The sequence below is a fragment of the Pseudopipra pipra genome, chromosome 4 (assembly GCF_036250125.1).
Source record: "Pseudopipra pipra isolate bDixPip1 chromosome 4, bDixPip1.hap1, whole genome shotgun sequence".
In the NCBI taxonomy this organism is placed as follows: Eukaryota; Metazoa; Chordata; class Aves; order Passeriformes; family Pipridae; genus Pseudopipra; species Pseudopipra pipra.
In genome coordinates, this window is record NC_087552.1 from 51,701,037 (window position 1) to 51,721,217 (window position 20,181).

Below are 20,181 nucleotides of genomic sequence, written 5' to 3' on the forward strand. Positions count from 1 at the left end.
GTTACCAAAGTGAATAGACACGGAAAGCCACGCATATATTTTTTGAGCCAACATTTGTATTCAGGCAAGCAAAGATGGGAATGCCACTCTCAAGGGAAAACTTGAAAGGTCTGGACAGTGGATGGAAAAGGACATGCACAGATCCCATCCTAGTCAGGAAGTATTTACTAATAAATGAACAGAATATTGCCTTTAAGGATCAACAGTGAAGTTAATGTATTACTGTGCTTCACCCTTTAAACAGAGTGCTGAGGAGTACACTAATTTGGGTTTTTCTGTGGGTAGTTTAAGGATTGCATTGTTCAGGATGGGATTGGAGCACTCCTAAATAACAGAATCTAAAGAGATGGGTAGCTTTGTTGTTTTTAAAACTAAAGGCATATCACCTACTAAGAACATTTAAATATCAGTCATATTTTGGAGGTATTCATATTTGGTGAGGTAGGCTGGGAGATGCATAACTTGCAATAAAGTCACCCTTACAGGTTTTATTCCAGCTTTTGAAACTCACACTAAGAAAAGCCTTTAGTGTTCAGTATTTGCCACCTTGTGCCTACTGGGTCAAACTGGTTGCGCAGCTCCTTTCCTGTACCTTTTCCTTGTGTCAGAGAATTTTTCATTCACATGCAGTAGAAGAAAACATAAGACCTTAAATGGTGGCAACTGGTGCTAGTAGAGTGCACGAGTACTCACCCTCTGCCATTTGGGATGAAAGAATAAAAATATTTTCTAGCGGGAGTCCCCAGCTGTCCTAATGAAAGGCTAGTATACATTCCCTGAATTCATTCAGGTCTCACAGGGTGCACAGAGACAGCAAAAGGTTTTATGGCTATTAACAATGCAATAAAAAAGGTACTCTGGAAAAGGCCTCAGCCTTGGCCAGGAGTCAAAATATACACTACGACCCCACATACACTTCCTACTCCAGGTGTCACCTCCCGCTGCTGGGCCTTCATTGCCATGGACAAGCAACCAGGTTGGTTCAAACATCAACTCTGCACCAACATGCCTCAACAGTATCTTCCCAAGAGAGCAATCCGAAGAAGTCACCTCTCAAAGCACTGTGCTCTGCTCTGACCAACATGTAGTAACCATTAAGGAGAACAACCTACTTTCCTGAGTACATGGACAAGGCCAACTGAAATGTCTACATCAGCTTCTCTGCCTGACAAGTTCATCCTTAGAAAAGAATCAGAGAGGCCAAAACTCCACGCTTTGGCCAAAAGACACTTTCATGATGAGTCCCATATAATTTCATCCTATTTCTTTCTTGTATAAACTACAAATGGCTCCAGATCATCACTAACACCCGTATGAACAGAACTAGATTAACTCCTTCCTTTAACTGTGCGCTGGACCATCAGGCACACAGCACTCAAGTAGACAGGGAAGATGTAACTGCACCAAATTAGAGTTTATTAATTTTCTGCCATTTGCACAGCTCTGGGGATTGTATATAAACTCTGCCTAGAAGCAAGAGGCCTTTCTGCTGACCAGTGTACCAGACCTGACATTCTAACAATGATCTGGAAAAAAACACTGTACAGACCAACAGTGTATTTTGAAGAGCTAGATTTTTGAGATGTTGGGATTTTAAAGTTATACTGCTTTACTCTCACAAATTACAGTTGTTCTTGTCAGTGATATCATGTAGCAATTCCTTTTATTTTTTTTATCAGGTCTGAACAAGTGTTGGATAAAAAAATTCTCAAGGAATTCAGTATTTAGATTATTATGGACCCTGAGACAGACAAGGGCTGATGACAACATCTAGTGTCCTTCTCATCAGGTAAGGGAACTTTGTCAGTCTAATACTGCAGCTCCTAGTTTTGCTGCTGGAATAAAGTGCATCTAGTCTAAGACTGAATTCAAGTTGCAGTTTTCAATGGAGACTTGACAAACATTTTGGAAGTATTTTAAATGTCAGTTCAATTTATTTCTTCTACTTGAGAGCCAAGTTTTATTAGATTCTTCATAAGTACTTTGTCTTCAGATGGAAAAACACAATCTCACATTTATAAGAACTTCAAAGACAGTTTAGGAAAACAGTTGCTCTGTAAACTGTGGCACATCTGGAAAGGATGACAATGAGGTTTGAACATTTATTGTTTTGCCCTTTAAAACAAAATCAGAATCAATGTGGAATAAGCAATATGATTATTAATCTTTTCTATTCTCCCATTATACCACCAACCCCATTGCAATGCCTTTGAAGGCATCTCCATGTACCTTCTCTCATGTTTGCATTTAATACAGACATGCAAAAATGAAAAAATCAATCACACAAGTAGGTTTTCTGAAATGGCAGGAAAGTCCCCATTGTTAAGTATAACACTTCTGTGTTATTTTGCTTTGTTTGTCTCATCCCTTCATTTGATTGGACAGATTTCTGCTGCTTGAAAATGTTCATATTTACTCTGTGGTCAGAGGACACAGGCTTTGCTCAGCATAAAGGTATTACAGAACTTGTAAAGAGCATTCAGTTCATGATTCTAAGCATTATCATTAGAAAAAAGGGTGAAAAATTACATATGAGTCTCTGCATATACTCATGATAAAACCCCTATATACTCATGATAAAACCCCCACAGCTCTTTATGCTGTTTCTATTTGGGGATTTAATCTGGGAGACAGAGAAGGTCACGTGCATTTCTGTGAACAGAAGAAGGATATTACGGACATTATTATGTGGGTTTATTAGTTTATTATTTTTACTTGGGTAGTTCTCAAACATTTGTTTGCTTCTAAATGCCAGCACTTTGTAAAAATAGCTAATAATTTCACAGAACTTTCTAAATGACATTGCATACTATTCTGTACTACAGTTTACATGCATACACACACAGTTAAAACTTTTGAGTGTAATAAATGTCACTTCTGTCAAAAGTAAAACATTGAGGTGAAGCACTTAAAAATGAAGTTTAGTACCTTACTAAATTAAACCTAACCTATAAGGTATTCAATATAAAGTTTTTAAGAGAATAAAGGATCAGCTAAATATGCATTTTTCTGGTAATTATTCTGAAGATCACAATAGATTTTATTTTGCTTTGGGATTTCTTTTTTTCTTCCCCTTCCTGATCTTACTTCATTTTTTGCTTCAACATCCAGATTCAACCCAACTCCCTTTACCTGTAGCTGATTAGAGGCAATGGAAATTCAGAAGAAAACCAAGAGAAAATAAAAAAAGAAGAAACAATACTTCAAGCAACAGCTGGACATTAGTATTATGCTTAGTTTTTATGGGCCTTTATATAAAAATTACTTTTAACTGCAAAGTAAGCCATATTACATTCCATTTTTCAGTGCGTTCTGAAAAATTTATTTGCCAAAACATTGCAAAATAATAAGGAGGCATCAACTGCATTTTAAATTAGTAGAAAGATGGGAGAGCATGCAGTGTAAGTTGTTTAAAACAAAATCTTGTGAACACAAGACAACTTACTCTGCGTCATCAGACACAGCAGTTCTGGGGCCGAATCTACAAGACCAAATATAAAATTAGATCGTGGATAAACACATTAAGTAGTAATTGCAACTGGACCCATACAATTTGTGCAACTGTCACTTGCACTAGTAAATCTGACCAAAACAGAACCATGCTGTTCAGGGATTATGTATTCAGCAAACAAGACTTACCTGATCATCTGGAGGTCAAACTACATGAGAACACCACCCATCCCTCCCTAAACCCATACTAATGCCCCCCATTATAAAAATCTGCTGAAGTATACCTAAAATGTGTGTAGAAAATAGTTATTGAAAATAGACAACGTATTAACAGTTACATTAAGTGCCATACATGTGATAAATGGAGATGAAACGTAACGGTTACGTTCCAAAGCATTGCTCAGAATCACCATTACTGAAGCATGAAGGAGACAATTATTACAGTCAGAAAGTGAGTCACATGATTTCCTTTTCCTTTTCATTGGTTTTGGGGTTTTTTGTTCTGCTTGTTTGCTTGGTTGGTTGGGTTTTTTTTTCCCTTGGGGTAGGGGGGTGTTGCTGAAAAAAGTTACTGGTAATACAAAAGCAAGTGTCATTCACTAAAGTGATGGTCTTGTTTAGAGCTGTGCAAACCATATATTTATATCTGGGACTTATCACAAAAGAACACCACATTCAAAAGTCAACACTGCAACATTTCTAACCATGGAGAAACAGGATGAACATCTCTTAGTAAGCAGAGTCCATTTTAGCCTCTCCTATTCATAAATTCTTTTTGCAATTCAACATTTATACTGTAATAAATATTCCTTTCATTTAGCTTTCAATTAAATATTTAAAGAAATTCAGAAGGAAACGCATTACACAACCATTCTATTTGTTTCTAAAACAGGTATTACCGTCATACAGTGTTTTAGTCTGGACTGAAAACACACCAGGCAATGTACAATCAGAATTCTGAAGTGTGCACACAGGGGAATACAAACGGCGTGATTCACACCAGAAAGCTCACATTTGTAGATGCTCATCCTTGGATGACAGTGTTTCCATCTTGTTTTCCTCAGGAACCTCCTGAAGCTTAGACGTTTGACCAAGGTGGACTTCATTATGGCCATTTTCGCCCACTTGGGCTGTACAAACAATCTCATCTTGTCCTGTAGGAGGGAGACTGTCTTTTTCCTGCCCTTGCTGCTGTTCTTGCGGCGGTTGTATTGCAGGTTTTTCAGAGACATTAATGCAGACTTGTGGACATTTTTCAGGCCTGAGTGAGCCAAAGGCGGCAGTGCAAAGGGATGCATTAAGCAACATTTGAAAAATCACACGTACATAATGAAAAGCATAACCATAAGTTAACAAAAAAACCCCCGTACAAACCCAAATAGCTGACAGGTGACAAACTAGGTGAGGCAGGTGCAGAAAACACAATTTTATTAGAGTCAAATACTCATAACATTCCTCGAAGTCAGAAAATAAACTGCCTGGGACACCGCAGAAGATTAAAGTATTGAGTCCATATTTTAATTAAGCGATTCGATTTAATGTCTTTTCAACACCAAACCACTGTTGAATTCTATAGCAGATGACATGTTTTTTCTCCTGGTTGAGCCATATGCTAGTTTTTCATCCAGGTGCATGCATATCCTTCTTCTCGTGTACTTTGAAGAGGCTGATGAGCAAACACCTTTCCACTCTTGTTTGCATGTGGCTCAACCATCCAACGATAACTCTGTTCAGAGGCTTCAACTGCCAGCTTCTCCACACAGCCTCAAATATCTGAACAAAGGTGCTTAGAAAAACACCGAGCATTATCAGGAGGGATCTCTAGGTTTCCTGTTCAGAAATCTAACTGGCACCACTTAGGCCATTCACAAGCATCTAACCTACTACATCCAGCATCTCTTATTTCTAGCTGGAAACATTTGTAATGACTACCTCATATTTTACCAGAAACCTCTGCAAATGTAGTGCAAATGTAATTGCTATGTATACCTGCTTCCACACACTGTTAGAATTTTGCATCTGGTAGAGCTCTGCTCTGAGTCTCTACAGGGCTCTACTAAAAGGGCCAGAAATTCTGTATTGCCACCTTCTGAGCAGAAAGAAATGGCACAGAACTGAGGGCAAGCATGGAAAACCACTGCTGGACACCAGCAAACCTTCCAGATCAAGAGATCCTGACAAACAGCCCACAGAGATCCTGACAAACAGCTACAAGAGACAGAGAAAAGCACAACTTTCTTACCTCGTCGTTTTCTTCTCAAGTTCTGTAGTTGTGCCCTGCTTATTCTGATGCTTTGAAAATGGCATGGGAAGGAATTGCTTAACATTGGGCCCAGGCTGTTTTAGAAAAGCTCCAGTTCTTCTAGCCAACATGTCATCTCTTTGTGGGTCTGGAAATTTCATGTTTTCTGTTCCATCGCTCTGCAGCTGAGGGATTTCAAGCTGTTCTTGGTTCTCTTCTCGTGTTACAGTACTGCTCAGAGAGACAAGTGACACTGTTCCATGATAATGCTCACTTCTAAGCAAGTGGCTGCTCAGGCAATGTGGCGTGCTGTTACTCAAAACAAAGCTGAGTGATGGACAACTAGGCAAACTAGGCATCTTTAGCTACAGCACAGGGAGTGAGAACAAGAGGAAACGATGCTGAACCCCACACTTACTTAGGTGATTCGTTAGAAGTTGGGAATTGCATAAAAATCTATGAGATGAATTAGTCACTTAGAAGCTGGCATAAAAACCTAGACGAAGCACCATGGATTGCAAAAGAAATCCCCCCAAAAGATGAAAGACTGTTTTCATGCTGAACGGCAATTAACAACTGAAGTACTTAAATATTATGAAGGAAAATAGACTGTTTTATGTTCACAGAATACATACTTGCAAGTAGTTTCATAAAACAGAACACATGCCACGATGAATGAGTAAAACACATCTTTAAAGGCCACGTGAAGAATGGAACAACACTGCTGACCGATCCAAGCTAACACCACACACAAACCAGGCATGAAGCTCAGAGGGATCTGCTTCTGTTCTCTGACCTTTCTCCTTCCTGCGGAGTCTTCAAATCCTTCTCATGAGCTACTGTCTCCTTTTGCTGCTGCTGCAGCACATGAGGAGCTACTGACAGAGTACGACAACATATGGGAACAGAGCTAGTGGTACGCCTCTGAAAAGTTCCCATCCTTCTAACCAGCATATCATCTCTCTCAATATCTGGTACATGCCTGTGGCATTCTTCCTCAGTGCTTTCTTGCTGTTTGCTCAAACTGCATGGGGTTTGTTTTTCAGAGACGATGTCAGAAGCCAGTACAGCTGATGCAATTCTCCTGCAAGAGTCATCTATACCTGACTTGACCACCTCACTAGTGATCAGAATGAGAAGAGGGGTGAGAACAGAAAAAACATTCTCAGGTCAAATGAAAGGTAAGAAAAGGAGTCCTCCAACTCAGTTTGCAAATGTTTTTATAAACACACAAAATTAACTGAATGAATTACTTACTAAAAGCATTCGTTCAAAATTCTTTTTACGGCCACAAACTAAGTAATTAAAGTCAAAGAAATATAAGATCTGTTAATGTGTTAATGACTCAGAGCTGTAATTCTTCTCCGGATAAATGCCAGAAACTCAGAGCAGCAATATACCTTCTTCAAAAAGAAAGTAAATCCATCGGGTTTGAAAAAAGGTTTTTTTGAAGATCAGCAAAGCCACCAAGCTGAACGACAAATTCCTTATGTGCTGAAAGCAGGCAGAATTCCAGCAAAAACTCAAGCAGCAGAAAAAGCACAAACAATAGCTCGGACTCTGAGATACCAGGGATGTCACTGCCCACCAGAAATTTTGAGCAAGTGCTCGGAAGACCTTTCTGTAGCATTGTTTTACACAACCCTAAACAGGTTAAGGTACTGTGAAGACATCAGATGACTTCTGAACAAGGCTGTGCACATAAACAGCTCTTAAGTCTATGCTGCAGTTCACTCCCATGCAGATCAGCATCTGGCAAGAACAGGTCTCATTTCCAGCTCAGCAGCACTTCCTAAGCCACACCAAATACCTGGACTCATTCTCTGGCTCAGATACTTCATCGCTGTGTGCAGCAAACCCAAGACTGACAAGAGTGGCTGAAGGAGAGTTTTCAACACCAGAGTGACTCTCTACATAGTCCTTCTTGCTTTCCTCTTCTGTTCCAATTTTAGATGAAGCTCTGCCAATAACAAGCCTGTCCCATTTCTGTTGATCAATCTCAGTTACTGGCCCAAAATGCACAAACTTCTGCTTGGGGCTACCAGCTTTTTTGTTTGCTTTGGCTTTGCGGACAGCAAAATCATCATGGGCTACTGCTTTCACCGTGGTATCAGTTGGCGGCAGAGTGTTGCTGGGACATTTGAAATCTTCTTCACTGGTCATAAGGAGGAATAAAAGAATGCCCCCAACATGAGAACCTCAGAACTAAACAAATTAAATGCTTCTAAGGTTTTGATGGGTTTTATTTTAAAATTCAAAAACCCAGGTACAAACAGCTGTGGCATACTGAGGCCCAAACGACAGATAAAGTCCAAAGATACTGCAGTCTTGTGGGGGAAACTCTGGGAGCGCACCCACAGAAGCTCTTCCTAAGGGCAAGGAATGTAGCATATGGCCCATTCCAAACTCAGTTTCTTCTAGTACATGCTTAAAAAAGCCTTAAAAAACCTTAAAAAGCCAGAGTTCCCTTATCTGCTCACACAGACCCAGGTCACGCACTGTACATGACTGCACAGCACCAGAACTCACTCTGGCATGGAGGACTTACAGTGGCATGAGAGCACTAGCAAGGGCAATTTACTTACCCTAAAGCAAGGGGACTAAATCCTGATTTAAATAAATCACCTCAAAAGTAATGGAGAGACTACTAATATCATTAGGATGAAAGAACGATTGAGTTTTCATTGTATTAGAGTTAAAATTACATACAGTAACCACATTCTTAGAAGAATACCAGGACAGATGGCCACCTTTAATTGGAAAATGGCATGCACCTAAACAGGAAGGCTAGGAATTGTTATCTTTTCTTACTGGAGTCACAAATCACCTGTCTATCTTATAGTCCATCTCCATGGGGAAATAGCTTAGAATAACTGCGTTATACTGGCTCCCTTAGCAGAGGTTTTGTTTACAACAAGAGCACACATACACCATACAATGAGGCTCCTAAAAGCCTTGCTGCAGTGAGAAACAGTGCTGCTTCTATTTACCCAGCAGTGGAGCACAATGCTATGCTGATGTATCAGCTCATGTCTCAAAAACTGTACGCAAAGAGATGCAGATCCTCAGGTAATACCCCAAGGTGTAATGCCCCAAGTCCTGAAGACAGCTTGGTTAGGAGTGTGGTGCTACTATATTAGTGGTGCCACTTGGACCTTTGTGCTGTTCAACTTCAAAGCAGATTGAGCCACAAGACAAGAGGGACTTTTCTGATATTGCATTAAGAGTGTCCACCAGGAAAGTGACTGTGAAACTACTACAGTGCTCTAAATGATGGACACATTTTCATTTCATGATAGATAGCATTCCTGTACAGATTTTTGGATTCCTCCTGAAAACTGATTTGAAGGACTGGTTGTCATCAAGGCATTCTTCAACTTTAAAACCACAAGCACACACAGCAGATTGTGACAAACTAAACATGCTTCTCAGAGTGCCAATCCTGTCCACAAGCAGAAACCGTACCTGGGCTCCACTGACAATTTCAATCTTTTCCAGGTCTCCACATCTGCTTTTGTTATTGAGGCATTCACAAAAATCCCATCTTCTTGTAGCTGAGGAAGGGTGCTTTGAGATTTCTGTTTAGCCAAATCATCTTTCTCAGTATCAGCCTCTTTCACCTGCTGCTTCCTCTCTGATTCAGTCTTCTCATTTTGCAGAAGTGGGTTCTCTTCGCTTGTCACTACTTGCCCTACTGATGTCAATTGCACCCGTCTTCTTCTAATTTTATGCACATTCCAGTTCAGTAAGAAAAGATATTTTGAGGGAGCAATTATAAATCAGTGTCAAAAGAAGAAGTTCAGAGAACAAGAAGATAAAACTGAATTTATAATATTAGTTTTACATTAATTTTAGGAAGTAAACATGGAATGAATCGTTTCAAGTTCAAACCTCTTATCTATGCTATCCCGCTCATGCACTACTGAGACCACTTCTTTTTGTGAACTTCTATTCCTAGCTCAAGCAAGAAAAATCTTTATGTTATTACTGTAATAAGCATTTCTGCAATAAGCTTTCTCTTAAATAGTTACAAATATCTCATTTGCATATCATTCACACAGTGAATTCAAGTTTTGGTCCCAAACATTCTATGTAATTTCTTTGATCTTAGAGTCATGTCAACAGCATTGGACTATTAAAATTTGGTTAGGTGCTCTTCAGATGTCCTGTCAAATTAGTCATTAGAAAATATTAATACAATCAAATTACTGGCAACTGAAAGGCACATTTGACATTACTGAAAAAAGCTACTAAATATTAAAAGAAGTTTTCTGAATGTATCAGTTATTACAGTCATTCACTGTAATGTGTATATAGTAGTTTTATCTAGAGTCACTTCTGTTTGCACAAATAAAACAAATATCCTTGCTTCCCAAAAAAGAACTTTTTCATGAGATGAAACAAATGCATCCAAAAAAACATGTAGTGAAAGCGCTCAGAAAAAGAGCTGAGATACAAAACATATATTTTAAGTTTATTCTCTGCTACTCAGGCTCATGAGCTGTCTTGTGAGCTTAGATAACAAAAGTGTCCTGCCTTTATCTTGTTTACATTCAAAGCCAATTTAAACTTCTGGTCCTCATACTCTAAGAAAAAATCCCAGTTTGATTCACCTTATGATAAAGTATTTGCATTTACTGTACCCTGTAAGTTTTTTTGTAGCCAAGATAGCTTTAGTCCTACACAGCAATAGACCATGGTGAAATTAGGCATTATAACTGAAAGAATAAGACCATGAATGCACACCTTGCGTGTTCCTTTTTTTCCATCTGCAATGGCTTTCTAACATCTTCCGGTTTACCTTTATCTTTACTTGTATAGGATCCAACTAAAAAGGAGTTAAATGGAACTATATGTTTGGGTTGATTCAATCTGGCTCTCCGAGTGGCAAAGTCATCCTTTTCTAAATCAGGAACTCTGCTGGTTGCTTCATCTTCTGAACCAGAATCCTTTCCTTGATAATGTGTCATGAAGGGATTGTCCTTGCGAAGGATGATGTCTGGGATGCTTCCGGTGTCTTCACATATCAGCTTTTTACTGACACAAAGCAAAATTAAACAAAGCTCTTGATGCACCAGGGGAGAAGAGGGCAGTGCAACACTCATCTCCAGGTCAAAAAACAAGCACAGTTAATCAAATATGCTCCAGGCAGCTGTTAGATTGGGCAAAGCCTTGCTAGAAATAAAACTTATAGACTAGTAACAAATACACAAGGACTTTACACAAAAAAATCAGCATGTTGGACCTTTACTTATTTTAGCTATAGCTGGAAGAACCAGTAAAAACTAGTTTTAACATACTAGATGCAGTGAATGTAGCACTGTAAATGGCAGTATTAAACTTCTTGAACACTTCAAACAAAGAAAGAGATTTGATGCAAATACCTGATGCCTAGAAAACACTGCTGAGTCCTGAAATATCAGACATTTCTTCTTAATAGGTCTATTTAAAAAAAAATCCACTTGAGTAATCACTGAGGCTATCTGCTCTACTATTCTTAACTGCTTTTCTTCTCACACACATCCATGCTTGATTCTTTTCCTTATTAACCATCCCTTTCCCCAGAATAACCCCTTTATGCCAATGCTGACATATAGTAGCTACAATAATAGCACCAGTACACCAATGATACTGGCATGCTGGAAAACATTGAAACCTGCCTTCATCAGAAATGCAACTGCTATAAACATGGCCTTGCTTTTACTGAAGATTACGACAGTAAAGACCCTTGACACTGGTACCCATAAAGATTAAGCTTATTTTAACTCGTAATGGTCAATACTTTTATGCAAACTGAAAAGACAAATGGCAAGAGATAGGCGACTCTGACATGTAAAAATCCAATTGTATGTATTGATATTTTAGGAAGTTGGGCAGTAAGTAGTAGAATGCTCCTTGCAGTACTTTTGTAGGCATTTGCTCTTTCATGTAGCACACCTTGCTATACAAAGCAAAAAAGAGGGGATCGCAAAGGATTAAACAGACTGTCATTAAGAAATCAAATCTAAACAGCTCAGGGGTTGCTTTGAGTTTCTCTGCTATTTTAAATATCAAGAGTGTTATAATTAGCTGGTTTTTAAAAACATTTTAAACATTTTAAATCCCTGTGAGCCTACTGCATATGCCACCTATTTTACATCTCCAGATGCCCTTTCAAAGTACTGCTCAACAAAGTTGCTGGAGAAACTTATGGAGAAGCCATAAACCGTCCCTGACAGGCCAGCTTGGCTCAGGCTCAGAGGACATAAAAAACCACCTGCCTTTGCCTTGTTATGCTGCAACACACAGGATCTATTAGTGATGTGGAGAGCATGGTCTCAAATTAGCTAAAGGAAACTTTTTCCTTAGATCCCTCTGAAAGATCATGATTTCATTTAAGGCAACAGACAACACTGGCCGATGGCACTTCAAATGGAACCATTGTCCCTCTTCCTCATGAGCATCTCTGTCCACAACAGCTTCAGAAACAGCTGGCTCACCACATGATTATTCAGTAAAAACTGCTGGATTTTTCAGTCTCATGCCCACCAGTGCTATTGAAGTTTGAGAGCATCAAATGCAGCATTTCTGAGAGCAGTATTTTTGGAAACAAAGAAATATTGAGTTTTAATATTCAAAAGTGCAGCTAGGACTTTACTTTTTTGTAATGAAAAACTTACAACTTTTAGTATGTAACTAGACTTCAGTAATCAGTTTCTAGGTTGAGAGTATTTTCCATTCATTTTCATTTTTGTTTTTAATGGAATCAGAGATTAGCTGTGACATTTTGAGGTCTCCCGAATCAGTTTGTGATGGTCTCAAAAGTGTTTTTTAAGGTCAGTTTACCATGGAGACAGCAAAGACTCTAGATCTAGTTGAAAATTGTTCTTGCACACCCTGCCTCAGCCCAGGGGTCTTTGCTAGTACAACAGGTGCTTCCAAAGTGTCAGACTGCAGGCATTTGCACTCCCTGAAGCAAAGTCTTACACAGGCTTGTGGATCCTTATACTGCATTTCAGAACAATGAAAGGGTTTTGCATGCTTATGCTCTGTCAAGGTGAGAGTCCACATCCCTTTTGCAACATACATATCATAAATGCTTGCTCACATTTCCCTCTTACATTCCCTCTCCATCATCTCTTACAACACACTTAATTATCTTCTTTTTAGGGTGTCTCCATGAATCTGATCCTTACCTTTCAAATACAATAAAGTAAGTAAGAGACAGATGCAGGCAATAAGCAAGCAAGAAGGATCACATATCAATAAAACAACATGCAATAGAGATAATACACTTCTTTGGGAAGGAGAATACCATGCATTTGTATAGCTTCCAGTTCAATAGAACACACTAGAGCAATGGAGATAAGTACTTAGACTCCAAGCAAAAAATACATTTGCCTACAAGCTCAAATCATTCTTGTTCAGGATTCAGAAAGGTCCCCTACTGAATTTCAGCTTTAGGAACAATTAGATGCCTTGTAGAATGCAAAAGTCACAGTGGCTGTCCTCCAGAGGTCAATATGTCGAGATGAAACAGCCTTCTCAGAGGAACTGGAAGAAAACTAACAATCTCAGGTGAAAAAAAGAGAGGCTGGCATCTTAAAAAGATCAGGGAGTAAGAGAAGTGGAAACAAAAAATCAGAATACAGAAACAAGACTGAGAATTGCTCAGTATCATTACTGCATGGAAATTTGAACTCGATGCCAAGAAGTGAGAAAAATTGAGAGGTTCAAAGAACAGGGAAGAGTACGATGACTTTAAGAAAGATGATTAAATGCTGCTCTGTATCCAAAAGTGTTACTACTAAATTCTTCCCTTCTCCTTACCCACTATTCTTCCACTTACACACAAAAATAATTTTCCTTACAGACCCCTGACTCCAGTGCCTTTTCTGCTGTGTCTTTCTTCAATCCCCAGAAGCAGACTCCTACTTCACTACAGTGAAGCTTAGGTTACAAAGCTCTGCTCTTTCACCCTTAGCTGGGACAGAAAACCATCAGCTCCTCCTTCCAGCTGCCAAATTCCACAAGTTGCTTCCACTGAGAGTAAGGAAGAAAAATGACTTGTTATTTCTCCTCCCTTCTCCTTCAGTCCTGTCAGGACAACAGATTGTCTAAGGAAAGAGAAGACCTGAATTCCTGCCAAAGAATCACACATTTGATCACACATGCTTCTTTCATAGACATAAAGCCAGCAGATCAAGCACAGGGTTGGAAAATGGACTCTCAGTGTGGTGAGCATCCTCCAAATGCAAACAGAGCTATTTGTTGTGCACTGCACTGATAAACACAAGCTATTGGTACATTGTACTCCATATTACTATATTACTACTATTAATTCTACAGCCTTGGGACTTGGAATGGGATTATGCTAATACCCTCCTGTTTATGGATTCTCAATCGACTAGCACTAATTGAGACTGAAGGACTAATTTATGCCAGGTAGTTCACCTACATTAGTATCTGACTTTGTTAAAAGTAATACTCCACAAACACACACAAGCATTGGTTCAGTGCAGCTTGACAACAGCGAAGCAGACCTGAGAAGAGGACAAATGACAGCATATATACTGTGACTGTGTCATCTGCATATGGTACATCTGTATGTGGCCGCAGACAAGTGTCACTGTACCTATGAATGAACTGCACCACATATGAGCTGTACTTCTTACTACTAGATTTCAAAGCCCAGACTGCAGATCTGCATCTGCTAAACTACTCACTGTTAAGATTTCATCCCACAATCCAAAACTAAATGTTTTGGACAGGAGGACATTTGGACACTTAGCCTTTAGCCAAACCATTTTGATCCTTTATAAGAGCCTAGTCTTCTGACATATTGGCTAAAACTCTGCTTTGGAGGTCATCCCCATGACTAGAAGAGATTTTTCATGAGGATCCAATATCAGATGATGGAAAGGCATGGGTGATGAGCCTAGCCATCATTCAGCTCTCCAGTTAAAGAACGGGAAATAACCAAACTGAACAACATCCAAAAATAAATAACACAGATAATAAGTGAGTAACTACAGATATTCCATGCCAAAGTCAGTCAAATTATGACTGCTGAACTATGCCTCTACTGGTATACGTGTTAACAAGCACTGTACTTTTATAGTTCCTGCCATTAAAAATAAATATATCATTTATTAACACAGCCAAAAATATTAACCACCTAAAAAGTGCCCCACCAGCAACAAGTAACATAAATTTCTGAAACTTTTACCTAAACAAGGCATTTTTAATGAATATTTATATATATTTTTATTAAATACAAGAAAGCATTAGATGGAAGGTGACAAGTAGTCTGGGTAGTAGTCTTCCTGGAGTCTGTTTACATTATGCTGTAAGATAATACAATTTCTCAACATAAATGCAGTTAGCATCATATAACTCTGCAATCCACAGCTGCCACATCACAAGGTTTTTCAGACCAAGACTTTCACTAGCAATTGTGAGTGCTTAGCGACTGGGTTTTTGTTAGGAGATGTGAAATCACAGCGGATCAAGGAAGCCCACACTTCAGCCAATCCTAAAAACGTGAAGCGTGCACAATTTCCCACACCGCTGGGCTAACCTGCCGTAGCGCTGGGCTGCTGACATAACCTTAATGCCAGCTTGTTCCAGTCTTCTTAGCTTTCTGATCTCTTCCGTGTCTTTCCCCTTGGGTGCTGATGTTTCCTTTGCACTACACGAAGGAGATTGGTCTATGGAGTTTTCTTCACTTTGATTCAAACCTAATTGATTTTTAAGGGGGCTTGCCTCAGGAGCCACAGAGCACACTTTCTCCTTTTCACACAGTCCCGATGTTTCATTCAGTTCTTCTTCTATGGTTTCAGGGTGGGATTTACTATTGAATTATACAAGTTAGTTTAATACAGACTGTGTCTAAAACATATACACTCGTAAGCACATTTTGCAGATATCAAGATGCCAAAGTATGAATTCTAATGAATAATCAGGGAAAATAATTATGCTCTTTAATGGGAGTTGCTTCTTAGGCCAAACCACAAGCTAAGTATCAGTTGACAAAGCCAACATGCAGAAACACATAGTCACAACCATATAAACCATACTAGTGTATAGAACACAACACATAAATAAACCGATTTTACAAAAAACAGAGCAAAAATATTATCTATTTTGATTAAATACATCAAACGTTACTTATAAGTATCCTTTGTCAGTGAGTAACTGTCTTGAGAACTGAAACAGATCATTCAGAACAATTTTTTCCAGCCTCGGGTTTGAGTCGACATCCATGGTACTTGTATTAACTGACATCTTGTCAAACACAAGTTATACATTGCACTGTATGGTAAATAACATCAAGACAGTGATTTTCTACTCATTGCTTTTCTCCTACCAATTGTTACAAACTATTTATTAGTACCATATCAGCAAGAGATTTATTACAGTTATCATATGCCTTGTGAAAAGAATGAAAACTGGGCAACTGTTACCCTCATCACTGAGGAAGGGAGAAGCTGGACAGGCCAGTCTTACCTGAAAGGTCTGTCTCCTAGCGGTGAGGTCGCTGTGCTCCAGCTCTTTCGGTATTCTTCTCGCTCAGCTTTCTTTTTCCGAAGTGGAGCAGGTACATAGAAAGTCTGATTACTCTTGTTCGGAAGGTACTGGTTAAAAGGCACAGCTGATTTAGGTTCACCGTGTGAGGTCCGCCTCGCCAACATATCATCTTTTTTCACATCTGGCATTTTTCTGTGTGGCAGGTCAGTTTCCGAGTCACTTCCTCTCCCTAGTGAGGAAGGAGAAAAAAAATCCCCTTATTTTCACTTTCATCCAATTGTTTGGGTTTTTTTAAAATTATAACTCAGAGAAGACAAAATTACATTTAACCACTCTTACTTGCATTTGTATTTTAAAATCAGTCACTGAAGGTAGTAGTCATAACATCTACACAGACAATAAACACTTTTTTCCATCAATCTCTGAAAAACTCATCTTCAGCCACAGGTCACATCAAAAAATCTCAGGGTCAGACTAAGCCAGACTTGTCAGTCACAAAGGACAGATACAGAAGCTTACCTGACTATAGCCTAGTTGTTCATATGGGTATGCCTGATCTGATTTGCATTCTTATATGTGCCTAGCACAAGCAGAAGCAAAAAAGGGCTGCATGTTATATAGCTACAGAATGGCAGGAATATGTGGGTGTTTCTACACACAGCAATTTGGACACACACAGCATCAGCTATGGTCAAGATCTAAGAATGGCATCAGCTGCTATAAACCAGAAAACTCGGATGGTCTCCCTCATCAGTTGCCTGGTCAATCATTCTAGCAATTTGATCTAGCATTTGATCCCCAAATGGAAATGTGCAAGGAGACAGGGAAGGGACCTTAGGATTTAGTGGTTAGGTCAGTACAGCAAAGACTGAAAAATCCTTACTGGTGAAGAAATAAGGTGAGAGAGAAAAATCAAGAGTTACAGAGAACAAGATGTGAGACAACAGAGCTGGGTGACTACTTGATTTTGTTCAAATGAACTAAGCCTCCTGATATTTACAAGCCATTTAAAACACTGAAATTTAGGAAAGACTTTTCTGACTTGAAAACTAAACTCCCCAATGGTAGGACAAATACCCTAAAGAGCATTTGCAGTGTGGAATTGCCCTTGTAGCCATCTTGGAAGCCACTTCATAGACATTCACTAGATTCCCCACACCATCACGAGCCTTTTAAAGCAATTCACAAAGAAGCTATGCACATAGTTCTCTCTCAGCAGTGTAACATCATCATAGGCCCTGGTTTGAAGAGTGAAATGGAGCATATTCGTCCCACCAGCATTCATATCTTCTCTGAGCTTTGGAGTATTGGATGTCTCTGGTCCTTGGCCCCTTTGCAACACTTGCATGTGCAATAGATGTTTCCCCTTTCCAGGGTGAGGGGAAGCCACACAGGTTGTGTCCTCTTGCTAATTCAACACACTAGTAAATTACTAGCTAATTTACTGGGCTACCGAATGAACAACTGAAAACAATGAAGTCATAAAAATCACAAGTAGCTTGTGTATAACTCAAAGGGGGGGAAGGAAAAGAGATCTAAATATGCTAGGAATGTTATTTGCAATGAGGTTTTGCAGCAGATTGAGTAATTAATTGTTTGCTTGGAGAGGTGAAGAAGAGTGAAAGGGAACAGTAAGAAAAGATATGACAAAATGGAAATGAACTAGTTAGACAAAAATCACAATGCCCTTTTTTTTTTGCCAGGATTCTTTTGCTTGAACAATTTTCTTTAAGAACTTACGATAACTAGCACCATGATTGGTAAACTGAGTCTATGTTGAAACAAAAAGGAGAGATATGATCACAGAATCACAGGTATCTGAGGATAGCTGAGGTTTGAAGAGCTGCAGTATCATTAGCCTGAGCAAGGCACAGAGGAACTAAAATAAAATAAAATTTTATTTCATTTAGCAATATATTAGCAAATGTTATTTGCTATTCTGTTTGCTTTTGACTTTGTTCTGGTGTCTATTTTTGTATCACATGAAAACCAGTCTTGATCTGGCAGACAGAAATGCTGGGATAACCACAGTAGCAGAGGAATTAGAACACATTCCTCTCCCTCATTACTGATGTGCCTACAAGTATCCCCAAGTTGAGTACTTCAAAGACAAATACCTTCTTTAATTATTCATATTTTACTCACGAAATTATTTTCAGCTCAAATTTGCAAAAAAAGCACTGGAAGCCAAAGTAACAAATGAAAGATGCAGCTGTGCTCTACATTTATAACCTTAAATTTGTTTTTCTGCATTTCCAAGTAGAAGCAGCACCACAGTTTCCACAACCAGTAACAAGCAGTTATACACCACAGACAAGTACAGATCCTTCGTACAAGGATCCATGCACAACTCTTGGCCAAGCAGAGGATTTTATTCATTGGCAACTCTAGAGGCAGGTCAGCCTGCAATTCTACTGTGTTTTAAATAAAGTGCTCTACTCTACCACTGGTTTTGTTTGCTTTTTTCCAAGGGGAAGGATCTGCATATGACACCAGAGCAGTTCCTCAACAGTGAGACTCATCACAGATGGCATTTGTGAAGGCAGCATTTCTCACTGCTTCCATCTAAACTAATCATGACTTTAGGGTCACTTAAATGATCTACATTCATTCTTTTTCTCCTAGAAGTGGAAGGAATTATAGTTTTAGTTCACCACAATATTATTTGGTTTATAAAGCTCCCATTTGAATGGAGAAAGAAGTAATGAAAGCAGAACCTTTTCCTCCATCCAGCTTTGCATAAAGAATCATAGAATCATTTAGGTTGGAAAAGACCTCTAAGATCATCAAGTCCAACATAAATTATTTCTATCAAAAACTACACACAGCTGAGTGATACACTAGCCTGCTGGGGCCACAGGAAGAGGTTCAACATAAAAGAGGTCAGCCAAGTTACACTCCACCTGCAACTGTTGGAGGAGACAGCTGTGAAGTTATGTCAGCAGCAAGCAGGGAAAATGGGACACATAAAGTGCTGGCTGGACAAGTCATACATGTGCACACAGCATCTGCTCGCATCCTGGATATAGTTAAATACTAATTTTTAAGAACAAACTTTGTATGCTTTTATCTTCTTTTGTGTTTGTTACAGACTCAAGAATGTGACAAGACAGTATGTCTTAACTGTGGCAAAAAAACCCACAGAACCTTTCTAAAATCTGCTAATACAGCAGAAGTTGATAGGAAGCAGCTACAGGACATATGTAACTGGCTGCCTACCAGCTCCAAGTAAGCACGGACACAGGACACCCATCAAGCACCCAGGACAGAGCAAGACTTCTTGATTAGGACTTGTGAGGTGTTCCTAATTGCCAACACCACACTTGTCTCATTTGGGAAGGCAGAAAAACATAGCCCTGTGCTTTGAAGGGCCATGAGGCTGTTTCAGGGAATAAGCCCCAGTAGCTGGTTCTGGATGGTAAATCAATAACAGCCCAAATACCGCAGGTCACTCAGAGCAGATCTTAGCTCTGATTTTCCCACAGCTCTTTCATAATTCTACTGTGATGCCAACTCTCCCTGCCAGCTTTCCAGTTCTAAGGGGTTCCCCATCATCTCAGGCAATCTCTCATGTGTCCGGTTATGATTAGCACCGGTTTCTTTCACAGTGCCAAAAGCAGTATGAACATCTGGTTCCTACCAAAAGGTCCTTCTGCCTTTCCATTTTTGTATTAAATAAGTAACATTACTAAGGAGAAGTGATTCGTGTGTGCAACACAGCTTCATCTGATGATGAAATTTGACTTATTTATCAGTTCATCAGGAATGTAACTGTGCAGAGAGAGCCTCAATCATGCATCCTTTTGTCTTGAACCAGAATCCCGCTCATGACAGGTAACCTAAGAGCATGCTCTACACCTACCCTAAGCAAATCCTTCTTCATCCAGCAAGCTGTATTTACAAGCTTCTGGAAAGCTCTGGGAATCAGAAAAGAAAGGCAGAAAAGCAGCACCCCTTCTGTACTCCTAGAGTTGCATGTT

General features: G+C 39.3%; 1 protein-coding gene across 4 annotated transcripts in view; it reads right to left on the minus strand.

Moving 5' to 3' along the window:
• LIMCH1 (LIM and calponin homology domains 1) overlaps positions 1 to 20,181 on the minus strand; it is a 177,966-nt gene that overhangs the window by 42,131 nt on the left and 115,654 nt on the right. For 3 of the 4 annotated variants that reach the window (XM_064652943.1, XM_064652945.1, XM_064652944.1), the window contains 9 exons: positions 16,181 to 16,430; positions 15,252 to 15,524; positions 10,439 to 10,729; positions 9,158 to 9,412; positions 7,503 to 7,847; positions 6,489 to 6,812; positions 5,693 to 5,923; positions 4,463 to 4,711; positions 3,446 to 3,481 (listed from right to left, as the gene is read on the minus strand). In XM_064652943.1, the coding sequence (XP_064509013.1) occupies positions 3,446 to 3,481; positions 4,463 to 4,711; positions 5,693 to 5,923; positions 6,489 to 6,812; positions 7,503 to 7,847; positions 9,158 to 9,412; positions 10,439 to 10,729; positions 15,252 to 15,524; positions 16,181 to 16,430 (2,254 nt within the window). The remainder of the gene's footprint in view (positions 1 to 3,445; positions 3,482 to 4,462; positions 4,712 to 5,692; positions 5,924 to 6,488; positions 6,813 to 7,502; positions 7,848 to 9,157; positions 9,413 to 10,438; positions 10,730 to 15,251; positions 15,525 to 16,180; positions 16,431 to 20,181) is intronic. The other variant, XM_064652946.1, reaches the window with a different exon arrangement.